The 16,031-nt window shown below is 35.9% G+C and overlaps 2 protein-coding genes across 2 annotated transcripts in view; both read left to right on the top strand.

The window, feature by feature from the left end:
• LOC107564890 (CUB and sushi domain-containing protein 1-like) overlaps positions 1-8,120 on the top strand; it is a 170,197-nt gene extending 162,077 nt beyond the window's left edge. Inside the window, exons 4-5 of the mRNA XM_016250060.1 lie at positions 5,965-6,159; positions 7,866-8,120. Of these exons, the coding sequence (XP_016105546.1) occupies positions 5,965-6,159; positions 7,866-8,077 (407 nt within the window). The 3' untranslated portion in view covers positions 8,078-8,120. The remainder of the gene's footprint in view (positions 1-5,964; positions 6,160-7,865) is intronic.
• Positions 8,121-12,590: 4,470 nt separating this feature from the next.
• The window catches only part of LOC107564889 (CUB and sushi domain-containing protein 1-like), a 57,220-nt gene continuing 53,779 nt past the window's right edge, over positions 12,591-16,031 (top strand). The window contains exon 1 of the mRNA XM_016250059.1: positions 12,591-12,739. The gene's annotated coding sequence lies outside the window, so the exon portion shown is untranslated. The remainder of the gene's footprint in view (positions 12,740-16,031) is intronic.

Here is a 16,031-nt window from a genome sequence, read left to right as displayed (position 1 = left end):
TGTTTATTGTTGTTTTTAGAGCTGCTTTATCACATAATTGAATTCGTTTTGCATCACTGAATCACTATTTTCTTGTTTAGCACTGTGAAACTCCTTTGAAACAATCTGTTTTGCATAAAGTGCTATATTAATAAAGGTGACTTCACTTGACTTGATTAAAGTCGCTGTTGGTGCAATGGTCAGGTGCCGTAATATTTTTGTCCATATAGTTTATGTTACCTTATGCCCAGTACCCTGATCCTTTAATTAATCATGTCCAAAATCCAGTCTAATATTTTAGCCAGATTAGATATCTATATTATACCTCTTTCCTATATTTGAAAATCTAAATCTCTTTCAGTCACAATACTGCTAAATGCAAACTTCAGTTATTATAACAAAACTGTTAATATATTGGATGAAATGTTAACTTTGTAAAAAGTCATGCTATTTTGTTCTGAGCATCTGTCTGAAATTTGTGCTATACACTAATTTCTAACATGAATAACTGGAACTGTAATTTATTAAGGAAATATTTCAGGTATTTTTTATTCTCTTTGACTTACTTTTCTTGAGAATGTTAAAAATAAATAGTATTTTGTAATATCCCTAAAATAAGCAAGTTGATAAATGACATCATGCTCCAGGAAATGACATTCCCATTGTTAGTGGGAAACGAGCACATTAGAAATGGGCTTGTCTGTGAAATTTTGTGGTGTTAGCTAGTTTGTCACTCTAAAATATTCCATCCTGTTTGGTAAAATGATAGAAATCATTGGATAATATTAGCACAGCAATGTTGCACTGTGTTTTCCTCTGCTGTGCATAGAGACAATATGTTGTTTAGCAGATTCTTGCTGTTCACATTTTGGTGGCAGTGTTGTACATTATTATAGCGTGAAGTGACTGTGCTACTATCGAGTGCTTAACACTGCTCTTTATACAACAGACGATCAAATAAATGCTGCAACATATGACAGAGCTTAGAGACACTGGCCATTTATTCAGAGAGAATAGCCTATATTGATTTTCGCATTAAGGTTGCCTCTGGTGAAATATCATTCTCAATAGAGGTGACATGGTATGACCTGGCAAGTAAACTATCGCTCGGTCAAGTCCCCACGCAATCGTAAAAATGTGGCATGCTCATTAATCTGGACAAAAACATTTTTATTGGGAATCCAAATTATGTTACCTTTACTGTGACTACAATAGGGAATTGCACACTAGCTTTACACCAGAAACAACAAAAGACATTAAAAGCATCTGTTGTATTGTTTTACAAAGCTCCTTTAGTTGATTGCCACCCTGTTTCTACTTTGGTCTTGCTGTACAGCTACTACCTAGTCTTTATTATCACCTTTTGTTTACTATTAAATTAATAACATGTGGTGTGTAAATAAACAAAAACAAACAAATCTGAATTTTAAGAGTAAATATCTGTTAATGGGTTAATGATAAGTGCCCTTACTCTATACAGTGAAAAACTGAAAAACTATAATTGATCTAATGGGACATTTCATGTAATTGTACAGTAAAGTACTGTTAAATGTACAGTTTTTAGAATGAAAAAGAGACATAATAAAATTCCGAATGCAGTGAATACCGTAAATTGATTCCTAAAATTCACACAGCTCACATGTAATTGTTTTTCATTGAAATAACTTTCTTTTCATTGTTTTTTTTTCTTATCACTTCTGTGCATAGGATTTAATGCTACATTGGTTTTTTATTAAATTTTTAAAAAATTGATGTGTTTTAACTGTAAATTTAATATGTAAATCTTAAATTGTTGCTTCAGTATTTTTACAGTAAATTTCTGGCAACCATATATGCCCTTTTTTAGGTTTTTGTATTTATTTACCTAAATAACTGGTTTTGTAATTTAAATAATTTATATTAATTAATTTAATTTTTATGTGGACTGGTTAAAAGAATGCAGTATTTATTCAGTACACATGCATACCACAGGTACCGTTATACCCCTAATAAATTAGTAGCCTACATTTTATATTTTATATTTATATTCTATGAACATAAGGTGTTGTAGTTTTATAATCGAGATTTATCTTATCATGGATGCATTTTGTGGTGAATATTTTTTGTGTATTTTAATATGCACTAGGTGACGTATGTGCAATGCTGCTTTACAATATGGATTTTTTTTTTTAAAGTTATTTTTCCTACCTTTTGGAACACCCTTCATTTGATCAGTGAATGCAACAGAATCAACATTCAGCTCTTAAATGTCAGCTCTAGATTTAGCTGTGTAAGTTGCCACAGGGGTTATATAACATCTACACCCATTCCTCCAGGCACCTTTCATATTTGAACGATCACAATGATTTCTTTGAGAATAGAGACGATTCCTTCAAGAAATCTCCCATGACTCATAAAGCTTGTGAATCCAAGTCAACACAGAGTCTCATATGAACATGTTCATCAAATTACACTATTGTGCTTTTCAGTAGCTTTTCAAGTAGGCCTGTGTCAACAGTATATATTTTTCATAACATATAGTCATGATTGCATCAATGCCTAGTAATGGTTCATAAAAATGTTATAATTGGGGGATAATTGAATATGTATAGCCTATTGATTGAACATCATAAGTATAAATTTCCTGTTTTCTAATGTTTTAGTGTAAACGTAGAATAGATATTATATGAAAGGAAAGGGTTACACTTTACTTGAAGGGCTTAAGACTGACATGACACCTACATAATCATGACATGACACGTCATGAATATGAAGGGTTTTTATGCATGTTTATGACAACTGTCATTAAGTGTCATTCACTCAGTTATGTAATTTTTAATGCAAAGATGACATTGTTTGAGATGTCTTTGTTATGGTCTATGGTTAGGGGTAAGGGTAGGGGTAGGGTTAGGCCAAATAATGTCATATTTGCATTAAAAATTATATAACTGAGCGAATGACACTTAATGACAGTTGTAATAAACATGCATAAAACCTCCTTCATATTCTGAAGGTGTCATGTCAGTCTTATGCACACCCCTTCAAGTAAAGTGTTACCAAGGAAAGTTTAATTAGGACTAACTAAATTTACAATTTACTTGTTCACCCCTAAATAAAAATTTGTATTAATGCCGTATTAATGTTACTAAAACAATCCATATGCCTTATGCACTTTAATTTTGTCGTATGATATCTTTGTGTGAGAACCAGACTGAAATTTATGGCTATGTGATGGAAATGTTCATCACACTTGGTTTAAGATGTGAATACACTAATCTGAACATGAACATTAATGTGATTGCAGAGCTTTAGAGCTTCATATAATGAAGCTTTGGGTCATGAATATGAAGGGTTTTTATGCATGTTTATGACAACTGTCATTAAGTGTCATTCACTCAGTTATGTAATTTTTAATGCAAAGATGACATTGTTTGAGATGTCTTTGTTATGGTCTATGGTTAGGGGTAAGGGTAGGGGTAGGGTTAGGCCAAATAATGTCATATTTGCATTAAAAATTATATAACTGAGCGAATGACACTTAATGACAGTTGTAATAAACATGCATAAAACCTCCTTCATATTCTGAAGGTGTCATGTCAGTCTTATGCACACCCCTTCAAGTAAAGTGTTACCAAGGAAAGTTTAATTAGGACTAACTAAATTTACAATTTACTTGTTCACCCCTAAATAAAAATGTGTATTAATGCCGTATTAATGTTACTAAAACAATCCATATGCCTTATGCACTTTAATTTTGTCGTATGATATCTTTGTGTGAGAACCAGACTGAAATTTATGGCTATGTGATGGAAATGTTCATCACACTTGGTTTAAGATGTGAATACACTAATCTGAACACGAACATTAATGTGATTGCAGAGCTTTAGAGCTTCATATAATGAAGCTTTGGCCTAGCAGTTCCCTTCCCAGCATGTTGAGCCTTGGTGCTCATATGGAAGATGCAAGTTTTTAATCTGTTCTGTATTACAGTATGTCGCAATCACAACTAATTTAGTCTCCTCACTACTGTCTCGATAATACATTTATATATATATATAGTTCAGTCATGAAACTCTAGATGGTGCAGGCTGACGGGTTGTTAATGTAACTGATGATATTCAGAGAGTTAAATGACTTGGCACAAGCTGATTGGTTCATGCTGCATATGCAGCCAATGAGCTTACTGCCTTACATTTATATGACTGGCTAGCTTTCACCAGAGATTCCTGCAGCGCACTTTCAGAGTTTCTCTGAAACCCTCCACCTTACCCACCTGTATAGATCTGCTACGGGTTATTTTATATGCCATTTGTGCAGCAGCAGTATATCTTAAATACTCACGGCACCGAATCGCCATATGCATTGACAGTAGCAAGTTCCTGTATATGCTTGCAGCAGCAGCAGCAATAATCTACAAGTACAGCAATAACCAACAGCAGCAGCAATTCAGCAGCAGCAGCGTAGTAGATCTATTCCGCCAAGACCAAATACATTAACATTGTCATATCCATCACCATTCTAAAATCTTCCGAGAGTTGTCATGACTTAAATATATATATATATTATTTTTTTTGTAGCTCTTGTCTGTGTAAAAGTTACCACAATAAAATATATGTATAAAACATGACCATACCATGATGTAATAACAATTTAAAATTCATATCCTCTGACATTTTCTTTTGTGCTGGACTGTTGAACAATCAATCAAAAAGCACTGGTTTGGTGTCTGCAAAGATGAATGCTGGTGGGAACATCCTTGCCTTCCAGGATTCTAAAGGCAGAAAGGTTCACAAGGCTGAATTTCCTTCAGGAGAATTTTCTCTTTAACATAGTTTATCCAACTCTGATGGGATATAGCAGGACCAGCCCTTGCATTTGGGGGCCATAAGCAGATTTTCACAATGGGGACCTCTAACCCACCATCCCACACGTTCTACACTTTTCTGTAAAGTGTTACAGAATTTTCTTATTTCCCTTTGATTATATAAAAATTAAGATATTTCATATTTTTCCTTTGCTTTAGTTTCATTTTCATGGACTCTTAGTTTGTTTCACTTCAGTTCCTGTTTCCTTTGTCCTCTTTTCCTCACCTGTTTGTATTCTGTTCATCATCTTGTGTATTTAAGTCCCTCAGTTTGTTGTGTTCCCTTGTCGAGTGTTGTTGTGCTGTATGTGCCGTTTCATTTGGCTTCTCATCAACAGATTACCTGGTTCTGTTTTATTAAATACCTCTTTGTTGCTTTAACCCTCTTTGGACTTTATCTTCTTTGGACTAAAACATGACAGTATTTACTTCTGCAGCAAACGTATAATTATTAGTGTATACAAATTTAGAGAGATGTACGTCTATGTACAACTGTGTATGTCTATGATGTGACACATGCACGGGCGAATGATGTATGCAATTTCCCACAAAATCCATCCCAGCAGTTCATGTGAATAAATATGAATAATTTGTATAGCTACATCAAAGATGTAAGATTGTTTTTATTTAATTTTATTTCAAGAAAGAAAGTAAAGAAAGGAGATGGGCTCAATTTGATTTCAAATTGATTTTAAATTGTCGTCTTTTCAGCTTTTATTTTACTATAACATTGGATGTTTCTGAAAACAAAGTTGAAATGGGCTTTTTGTTTATAAGAGTCATAACACTACATTTCACTCTTAAAATGTTTAGCATAGATTCGGTTTGAACAGCTGACAGGGATGAACAGATCACATTAATGTTGTTATTGTATAGCCAACATGAAATACTTACCTTCAAACAGCATCGTGATCACAGAAACGCACAACTAACTTGTGAGGGTTTCACTGCAGTCCCAAGCATGAGTGCTGGGCCAGCTTCAGATGTGCACGCTTCATAGCGAAGACTCGCACTGAGACAGACATCTCAAGAGCTTGGCTCAGTCTGTGTATGATGATGAAAAAGAACATACAGAGAAGAGTGAAAGGCACAGCGTGACACAGAAACTTACTTCTGATCTGTTTTCCTGTCTTCTGTTCCAGTTCTACCAAGTCACACCTGTGGAAATCCAGGGTTGATACCGAGAGGGATTATCCATGGGACCAGGTACAATGTCGGTGACAAGATCCGCTACAGTTGTGTGATGGGATATGTTTTGGAGGGGCATGCATTGCTCACGTGCATAGTGAGCCCAGGAAGTGGTGCATCATGGGATTTCCCTGCACCATTTTGTAGAGGTAAGATGCTCTATGCTTGGATGGGTTAAAAAGCATGGTTTCCACAGTCATGAAATACTGTGGCTACTGTATGTTTGCAATAGTACCCGCTTAGCACTAGGGCTGGGTATCGAGTTTAATACTTTTTAGGCACCAACCGAATCGCCTCGATACCATCAAATATCGAAAAATGTCTTGTCGCTTGGTACCACATTTCAATCACTAAGGGGTTAATATCATCAAAGTCAGTGAGCCAATAAGCATGCAGCATGCTTTATGTGCCTAAATTAGTGATTGGCTCTGGCGAGGCATCAAGGAAAACTCATGTTACGTGACCTTTCATGCATACTGTAGTATCTTAGTGCTGTAGTATTGTATTGCTTTTACTCAAAACTCACTTTAAACCCCCATTGAGTGTTAATGTAATAATTTCAGATTGCGACCTAATGTGTGTCTTGGCCATTTAATGTTGCAGAAATATGTTATTTGTAGCCTTTTATGTCAAGCTAATTGCTACACCTGCTTAGCATTTCTCATGTAATGTAATCTGTCTCTACTAACTTTGTACGTCTAGAATTTGCCCACTCTTCTTTGCAGAACTGCTCAAGTTCAGTTTAATTTGATGGTGACCATTTGTGGACTGCAGTCCACAGATTTTCATTGGGGAAACAAGAAACAATTCATTGAATCATTCACTCAATAGATCTTTTCTAAAACACATCATTACTATGTGGAACTACAGATTTGTAACGGGAGCATGTCTTTTTGAATTAGCAACATCGGATTCTGGATACTTGGCATAGGAAAGTAGTTACACACATAAGAGGGTCTTTGTGACACTCCTTGGCTTCTCCTTACTTATTTCTGTATAAAAGCAAGACTGCATTATGGCCATAAATCATTATGGTTGTGAATACCTGAGGCTTCATGCCCACAGCGATTCACAACCGCATAATTACAATAGCAAAATGTAATTTCTGATAATTTCTGTAATTTCGAATGAAAAAACAATTTAGTCATGGCCTAATGGTTAGAGAGTCGGACTCATAACCCAAAGGTTGTGGGTTCGAGTCTCGTACTGGCAGGGATTGTAGGTGGGGGGAGTGAATGTACAGCACTCTCTCCCACCTTCAATACCACGACTGAGGTGCTCTTGAGCAAGGCACCGAACCCCCAACTGCTCCCCGGGCGCCACAGCATAAATGGCTGCCCACTGCTCCGGGTGTGTGTTCACGGTGTGTGTGTGTTCATTGCTGTGTGTGTGCACTTAGAATTCCGAGTATGGGTCACCATACTTGGCCACGTCATGTCACGTCAATTTTTACATTTCTTGATTCCAGTTTTGAATCCACAGCAAAAAACGTCCAGCCATAAAGTTAAAACCTTATTAAAGACGTGTAGACTTTAAACAAATTTCAAGTAATATATATATAAAAATATATACAATAGTAGATATAAATTAAATAAACAGTTCTCTTTTGCGTCTTCTTGCACATGAATGGTAACCAGTATACTCTGCGTTTAGAGAGCAGCAGTACTGATCCTGTCTTAGACGCTGCATCGTGGGGCACTCCTTATATTTAAGCTCTGGATTTTTAATACATTATTCATGAATGACTACAAAAAGTCATGGGATACGAGCTCTGAAAATTAATGTTGATTTATATATGGTGTAATTTTACCTTTGCCTAAATACTAATTTGTAACTTTTGTGGTATTTTGTCCAGCTGAAGGATCATGTGGTGGGACGTTACGAGGAACAACAGGGACAATATCAAGTCCCCATTTTCCTTCAGAGTATGAGAACAATGCTGACTGCACGTGGAGTATTCTGGCCGAGCCGGGAGACACCATTGCCCTCGTCTTCACAGACTTCCAACTAGAAGATAGATATGACTTTCTAGAGATCAGCGGCACAGAAGCACCATCAATATGGTGAGTAAACTGGCCTCCGCTACTGCTTTTACATTGCAATCTGTTCTCATCTCAGACCTGTGTTGAGTAACGGTATCATAGGATCCCTTTCATGGAAGTAGAGCGGAATTACTCTTTTTGTATCTCTATTCAGACAGGATTTACTTTGTAAATAACTTTTGAGCAGCTGTTGTTAACGGAGGACATCTTGTGATTTTATACAAATACTGATTCAGACAGGATTGGGATCTATGTAGTTATTACAAGGGTGTGATTGTTCATTGCATGGATGTGCGGTTACAGAAAATCATGTGCTCTGTGTGCGAGCATCACAGACAGTTATTTTTTTAGCATTTTCAACAACAACAACTAAATAAAACAAAATACAATTTTAATTTTAATAAAATAAAAAAAATACAAAATACAAAAAATACAAAAAAATTAATAAATAGCAAAAAAAAAAAAAAACTTTATTTACTCACCGTCATATTAAACCCAATAACTGTTTTTTTCAAAACAAATAAAAACATTAAGAAACTATGCAACTTTTTTCCCTCACAGACAGTTCATACTGTCCAGGGACTGACAAGCTTCATGACACAAAACACCATAAAACCAGTCTACATGACACACACACTATATTTCAAGTCTAGAGAAGTCATATGGTAGCTCTATGTGAGGAACAGACTGCAATTTAGGTCATTATTGACTGAAAACCTTTCAGATTTCCATTGGTTCTTTACTCAGATCTACCATATAACTGCAGAAGACTTGGAATGCAGCACAATGCAGTCTTATGTTTTCATTTAGGGTGAGGCATTCACTGACTATCACAAATTACGACAATGAAATACGAATTTACCTAAACTTACATATGGTAAACTAGTCTCATCCAAACAGGGCTTTGTCTGTCTTTCAGGTATTGATCCAAAATACCCTCAGATGGAAATGAGATACCATTGATCTCACTGATTATTCTGGGAACATATCACTTGCTCTGTGACTGTTTGAATGTGTCCCTGCAGCTGTCAACTTGATGATCACCACTCGGTGATTTAATACATTTATCTTGTTTTCTCTCCTCACCTGTGTCTGTCTGCCTCCTTTCATCAGATACTTCTTCAGTGTTTTCAAAGGTTTGCAATTGTGACCAAATTGTAAGTCCTAGCCCAGTGAGAGATGGTAAAGAAGGCTCTGCCTGAACTCTATTAACTTCAAGCTCTGTGAATAAATATGTCCTCGCTCTTGACGTGTGGAGCATCGAGGATGTGTAGTCACACAGTCAACCTCGCAAATAATTTGCTTCATTATTCGCTTCACCAAAACACAGGCTCGAAAATACACAAACTTGCTGTAAGAGAGCAATAACATTACTTCACTGGACTGGTGATGAAATAACAGCAGAATCTATTTACACGGCATCAGAAAAGTAATATCAGGATGTTTATTCTTACCATAAACAGCAGCAGTATCCTATTGACACGTTGTATAAACAGGAATTTCATGCTATATCATCCACATGTGAATGGTAATGTTGAACACTTTTTCCACATCCATAAAAAAATTCTGCATGAAGTTTTGAAATTTATTATTTATTGATGTTACTCATGTCAATGAATGATTCAATTGAGTCAGATTTAATTAAACTGAGACTACATAATGGCCACAGTTGCAATCACAAAACATGTGGTATACTTGTAATGGTGATGCTATATCATAAATGAAGCCCAAAGCATCCACCCTTAAGTCTCTGACATCCCTAGATTTTGCTCAAGTACCTCCTTTAATGGAAATCTAAAATACTTTTTGCCTACATCATCTTACAGATGAAAAATCTAATAACTTGTGATTTGTTAATGCCCTTTAACTTTTATTTAACTGACAAATGTAAATGTAATGTACATTAAATGCTCTTAAAATGTAAGAAAAAGAACATATTTCCAAAGTTTTCACTGACCAACTTAAATGTATTTTGTAAATATAAACACATTTGGATTTTTATGGCTGCAGAACACTCCAAAAAAGTTGGGACAGAGGCAAAATAAAAGTAAAAAAGGTTATAGAATATCCAAGTTAAACTGTTTTGAAACACAGTAAGCAGGTGAATTGGTAATAGGTGAGGGTGTCATGTTTGGGTATAAAAGGAGCATCTCAGTCTGCAAGCAATGCTGGATCATGACTTTGTATCAAAGTGTCAAGCAAATCAAAAATCACATTTCTCAATACAAAATTGCTTATAATTTAGGTCTTTTACTAACTACCATGTAACCGCTCTCCTTTCTTTAAAGAAGATGCCTGCTACAAAATCTATTGAGGCCCATCAACCATTCTTAATATATGCATCTTAAAAAACAACAACAAAAAAACTATAGCACAGAGAAAAACACATTATCCATGATTCTGCCTAGAAATCACCAATCAGAGATTTGACACAAGCAAATTGCAGCAAAGGAACACGGCCACTCCCATGAATCCTTCGAGTCAGCATCCCTACGCTCTTACTTAAATGTTTTTATGTGTATTCATATTTTGCAAAAAAGGTTAAATGTTGTTTATAAATTCTAAATCAAAAGTTTTATATTTGTCTGATGTTTTTAATTTGATTATGGCATCCTCTGCAGAGGTGTAAAGTATTGGAGTAAATGTAATTAGTTACTGTACTTTTTGGATACTTTGTAGTTGTACGGAGTATCAAAGATATGAGCAACTTTTACTCTTTACTTCACTACATTTTTGAATGAGTATCTGTACTCTTTACTCCACTACATGTGAAATGAGTGTTGCAGTTACACATTACATTTTGCATGGACCTAGCTTTTTCTGCAGCAGTTTAATTCTGCTACAAAAGACGTGATACTGCCTGTTACAGGTCACTGAAAGTACTGCATCTTGTGCGTTTTGCCCTTACTCACCCAAACTTGTCAACAAGGCTACTTTATGTGAATGCCAGTTCCTTAGCAAGTATTTGTGAATCAGAGGTGTTTTATATATGATATGACTGCAGCCGGCAATGAGGCCGAAATCAGCACATCCACTGCAAGAAGGATTCGGCATTTTAATTTTACTCAACATTATTTTATTTATCAATTATACTGAAGAGACCTTTTTGAAGGATACTGTTTTTTTTGTTTGTTTGTTTGTTTTGTAATTTTGAGGTGTTCAGTTTTATTTTGGTTTTAGAAAATAAACGTGATTGCTCTCCTCACAAATCAACTCTTTCTTGTTTTTGTTACATGTTCTCTGTACCTTGCCCTGGACTTTTATCTCACTTCCTGTCTCCCGTGGTATTTGTAGTCAGTTTGTAGTCTGTTTGTTCATTGGTTCCCCTTGATTAGTCTCCTCAGATGTGTCTTATCTTGTTATGGCCTGTTCACACCAAGCATGATAACTATAAAGATAACAATAAAAATGTAGTTCTAAAAATTGTTCTCAATATTAAAGAATAGAAGAGTGCACACCACAGCTATAACGATAAAGACACAGAGAAACAATATAGTTGGAATCATTTTCAGAACGATTTTTTCCAGCTGATGAACAATAAAAACATTGTCAGGCAATCAGAATCAATCCTGCTATCACAAGTTTGAGAATTTAAAGCGACAGATGACTGTACGCTTAGAATAATCAGACGATATCGTCCACTGGTGTGGACACTAATATCATTATCTTTATAGTTATCGTTCTTGGTGTGAACGGGGCTTTAAGCTTGTTATTCCCCTGTGTGTGTATATAGCCCTAGTTTTTCTTTAGTTCCTTGTGGGTTGTTGAATGTAGGCCTAATGTTTGTCTGTTTGCCAGTCATTCTGTTCCTTGTTTCCTTTGGTTTTTGGCTTATTGTTTGTTTTAGTTTTTCCATTAAATACCTGCACATAGATCCTTGCCTCTGCCTTTCCCCCCAGCTTCTCCACAACATTACAGTTTTTTAACTAGTATGCCTCTTTGAGTAGTGCATCTTTTGAGCCTATATTTTCCGGGTGTGTGTTCACGGTGTGTGTGTGTTCATTGCTGTGTGTGTGCACTTAGAATTCCGAGTATGGGTCACCATACTTGGCCACGTCATGTCACGTCAATTTTTACATTTCTTGATTCCAGTTTTGAATCCACAGCAAAAAACGTCCAGCCATAAAGTTAAAACCTTATTAAAGACGTGTAGACTTTAAACAAATTTCAAGTAATATATATATAAAAATATATACAATAGTAGATATAAATTAAATAAACAGTTCTCTTTTGCGTCTTCTTGCACATGAATGGTAACCAGTATACTCTGCGTTTAGAGAGCAGCAGTACTGATCCTGTCTTAGACGCTGCATCGTGGGGCACTCCTTATATTTAAGCTCTGGATTTTTAATACATTATTCATGAATGACTACAAAAAGTCATGGGATACGAGCTCTGAAAATTAATGTTGATTTATATATGGTGTAATTTTACCTTTGCCTAAATACTAATTTGTAACTTTTGTGGTATTTTGTCCAGCTGAAGGATCATGTGGTGGGACGTTACGAGGAACAACAGGGACAATATCAAGTCCCCATTTTCCTTCAGAGTATGAGAACAATGCTGACTGCACGTGGAGTATTCTGGCCGAGCCGGGAGACACCATTGCCCTCGTCTTCACAGACTTCCAACTAGAAGATAGATATGACTTTCTAGAGATCAGCGGCACAGAAGCACCATCAATATGGTGAGTAAACTGGCCTCCGCTACTGCTTTTACATTGCAATCTGTTCTCATCTCAGACCTGTGTTGAGTAACGGTATCATAGGATCCCTTTCATGGAATTAGAGCGGAATGACTCTTTTTGTATCTCTATTCAGACAGGATTTACTTTGTAAATAACTTTTGAGCAGCTGTTGTTAACGGAGGACATCTTGTGATTTTATACAAATACTGATTCAGACAGGATTGGGATCTATGTAGTTATTACAAGGGTGTGATTGTTCATTGCATGGATGTGCGGTTACAGAAAATCATGTGCTCTGTGTGCGAGCATCACAGACAGTTATTTTTTTAGCATTTTCAACAACAACAACTAAATAAAACAAAATACAATTTTAATTTTAATAAAATAAAAAAAATACAAAATACAAAAAATACAAAAAAATTAATAAATAGCAATTGGTAATAGGTGAGGGTGTCATGTTTGGGTATAAAAGGAGCATCTCAGTCTGCAAGCAATGCTGGATCATGACTTTGTATCAAAGTGTCAAGCAAATCAAAAATCACATTTCTCAATACAAAATTGCTTATAATTTAGGTCTTTTACTAACTACCATGTAACCGCTCTCCTTTCTTTAAAGAAGATGCCTGCTACAAAATCTATTGAGGCCCATCAACCATTCTTAATATATGCATCTTAAAAAACAACAACAAAAAAACTATAGCACAGAGAGAAAAAAAAAAGCATAGGTGCAAACCAAAAAAAAAAAAAAAGGGGAGAGACCCACAAATGCAAGTTACTCAATCATTATTAATAGAAAAATCAGCATGGACTATTACAGTAGATGAGTATGATATGAAAAGGCCCAACGACTTGTAAGCTTTTGTCATAACCCAACATAGCAGTGATTATCACTCATGGATGGAAGATAGATTTTGCACATCGTCCAAGAATCATAAATTATTTTTTTTTCTCTCTCTCTCTGTGAATGTCTCTTGCACTTATCGTTGATGATGATGCTTGAGAATGATAGAAAGTTCAAGGAGTGTCCACTGTTTGTCCAAACATTCACCAGGTCCCATGTGCTCCCAAAACACTTCAGACATGGAGTGAATATCCCAAAAGAGTTCAAATCAGGTGGTGAAATAGAAGTCCTAGCACAGGGATACTTTCCATGTGCACTCAAGGAGCATACTAGTAGTATGAAACTATCAGTGTTGGGGAGTAACTAGTTACATGTAACGGCGTTACGTAATTTAATTACAACATAAATGTATGTTGTAAATGTAAGTTACAGTTACTAAGAAAAAAATGTGTAATTAAATTAGTTACTTATGAAAATGTTAATGATTACAAAGGGGAATACATGTGAATATTTACACACATCCACATACAGATTTAATTGATTTCTTTCCCAAATTGCACTGACTACTCTGAGACATACGGCCTTATGCGGAAAACACAGACTGGTTCGTAGAATCCAGTCATAAAAACGGAATTCCTATAGCCTAACGCAGACGGAATATGCCACATTTTGGATGAATAAATCAAAAGTAGGTCAGTGCACTTAAATCAAAACGCGATATGGACTAGTGTCTGTGAATATTAAGCCGCGAAAAGACAATATATGAATCGTGCACGATTTCCACAGACACGGACTGGCCATCGGGAGAACCAGGACAATTCCCGGTGGCCTGGCTGCCGATTTGGCCCGCTATTTTCATATTATTATTGTATAATTGCCTGCCGAATGTACTAAAGCGATTATTTCCGAATTCGCCATTCGATAATGAAATCTCTAATAAATCATGAATTGGTTAGTCGTGACTGGCAATGCTTCGGCTCGCGTGCTCTCCATGCCTCCGCCAAATGATTTGGATCAGAGTAATCAATGCGAGAGCAGGCACGTGCAGAGGGGGGTGCAATGGGTGCTTGAGCACCTGCCCCTTTCCCCTTGATGCCCAAAGTGCCCTTTTGTCAAGGCAATTGTTTTTAGTAATTAAACGCCATTTTGTGAAGGCCTGTCCAATCTAACTATTAGTAAAATGAATGAATTGTAATTTAGTCATAAATAAAATTATCCACATGATGATGACCTTTCACCTGACGATCTCATCCGGGACGATCCCTCACGTTCAGACACCATTAATGTAGCGCAATACCTGGATACCCTCATAACGCCCGCAGCTGCCGTTAAGTGGAGTTCTCAGCGGAGCGGTGTGCTTGTATACTTATATTATTAAATTATTATTATTATACAAGAACTGCGTGAAGAGAGCATGCACAGCTTAAAATATTAAACATGCATCAACGTTCTACACACAGCAATATAAACAAAGGTGCCAGCTCTCTTTCACTCTTTGATTGGGAAAAGTTTAAAGGGCGTCGAGGGGTCTTGTCTTTGTTATCTGACTAAAAAACTATTACTTTGAACATTTTTTATTACAGTATTTATTTAAAAAACATAGAGTGCCTTAAAAATAATTATCACAACCCTGATAAAACAGGCTTATACTGATTTTCTCATCCTCCGATTTATAGGCTACTTATCAATCCTGTTTTTAGCATCATTATAATAAAAAAAAAAAGAATAAATTCAGAACAGGATTATAATATAATTATATTTTAAATTAGAAATATTGTTTCTACAACAACAGTAGTGTTTACAACAGCAAAACCACCATACCCTGTAAACTCAATAATAATAATAGGCCTAATTTAATTCCGTTTCTATTGTCAGAGGGATTAAGAGGTGCAAATACATTTTTATTTAACTTTTAAACTTAAAATGGTCTTTTCTGTTCTGTGTTTCTTTTTCAAAACTGCGTCACGGCATTTGCTGCCATCAATACAGAAGCATCCGTTTCGATATGTCTCAGCAAGGAGCACAGCCCTATTAAAAGCCGTGCTCCATGTGCCCATTTTATACTTTGAGCACCTGCCCCTCCAAAGGTCTCAGCACGGCCCTGTGTGAGAGAGAGAATGGAGTGGACTGTGGAAGCGCACAGGTGGAGCAGAGAAGCAAAACTACTGTTCAGGGTTTCAAGTGCAGGTCAGTTTCATCTGTAAATATGCTATTGTAGTTTTGTCTTTGTTTACTTAGTTAAGCAGCAACAGCTCATTGCTCATCAGTCATCACTTAAAATACTGTATAAAGGACATCATTATTATCTATTATAATGTTACAGTAGTAATTTAGCAGACAAATAATCATATTTTATAATAGGTTTAGGGGGGAGCTAGGGCAGACAACAGCACAACCCTTACGAAAAGATGATTTTACTATAAATCCAAAGACAATGGTTACTATTGTTAA

This window comes from Sinocyclocheilus grahami, unplaced genomic scaffold, assembly GCF_001515645.1.
Source record: "Sinocyclocheilus grahami isolate Dianchi unplaced genomic scaffold, SAMN03320097.WGS_v1.1 scaffold969.1, whole genome shotgun sequence".
In the NCBI taxonomy this organism is placed as follows: domain Eukaryota; kingdom Metazoa; phylum Chordata; class Actinopteri; order Cypriniformes; family Cyprinidae; genus Sinocyclocheilus; species Sinocyclocheilus grahami.
The sequence above is the reverse complement of the archived record's forward strand: the minus strand, read 5'-3'. Positions and strand labels throughout refer to the sequence as shown.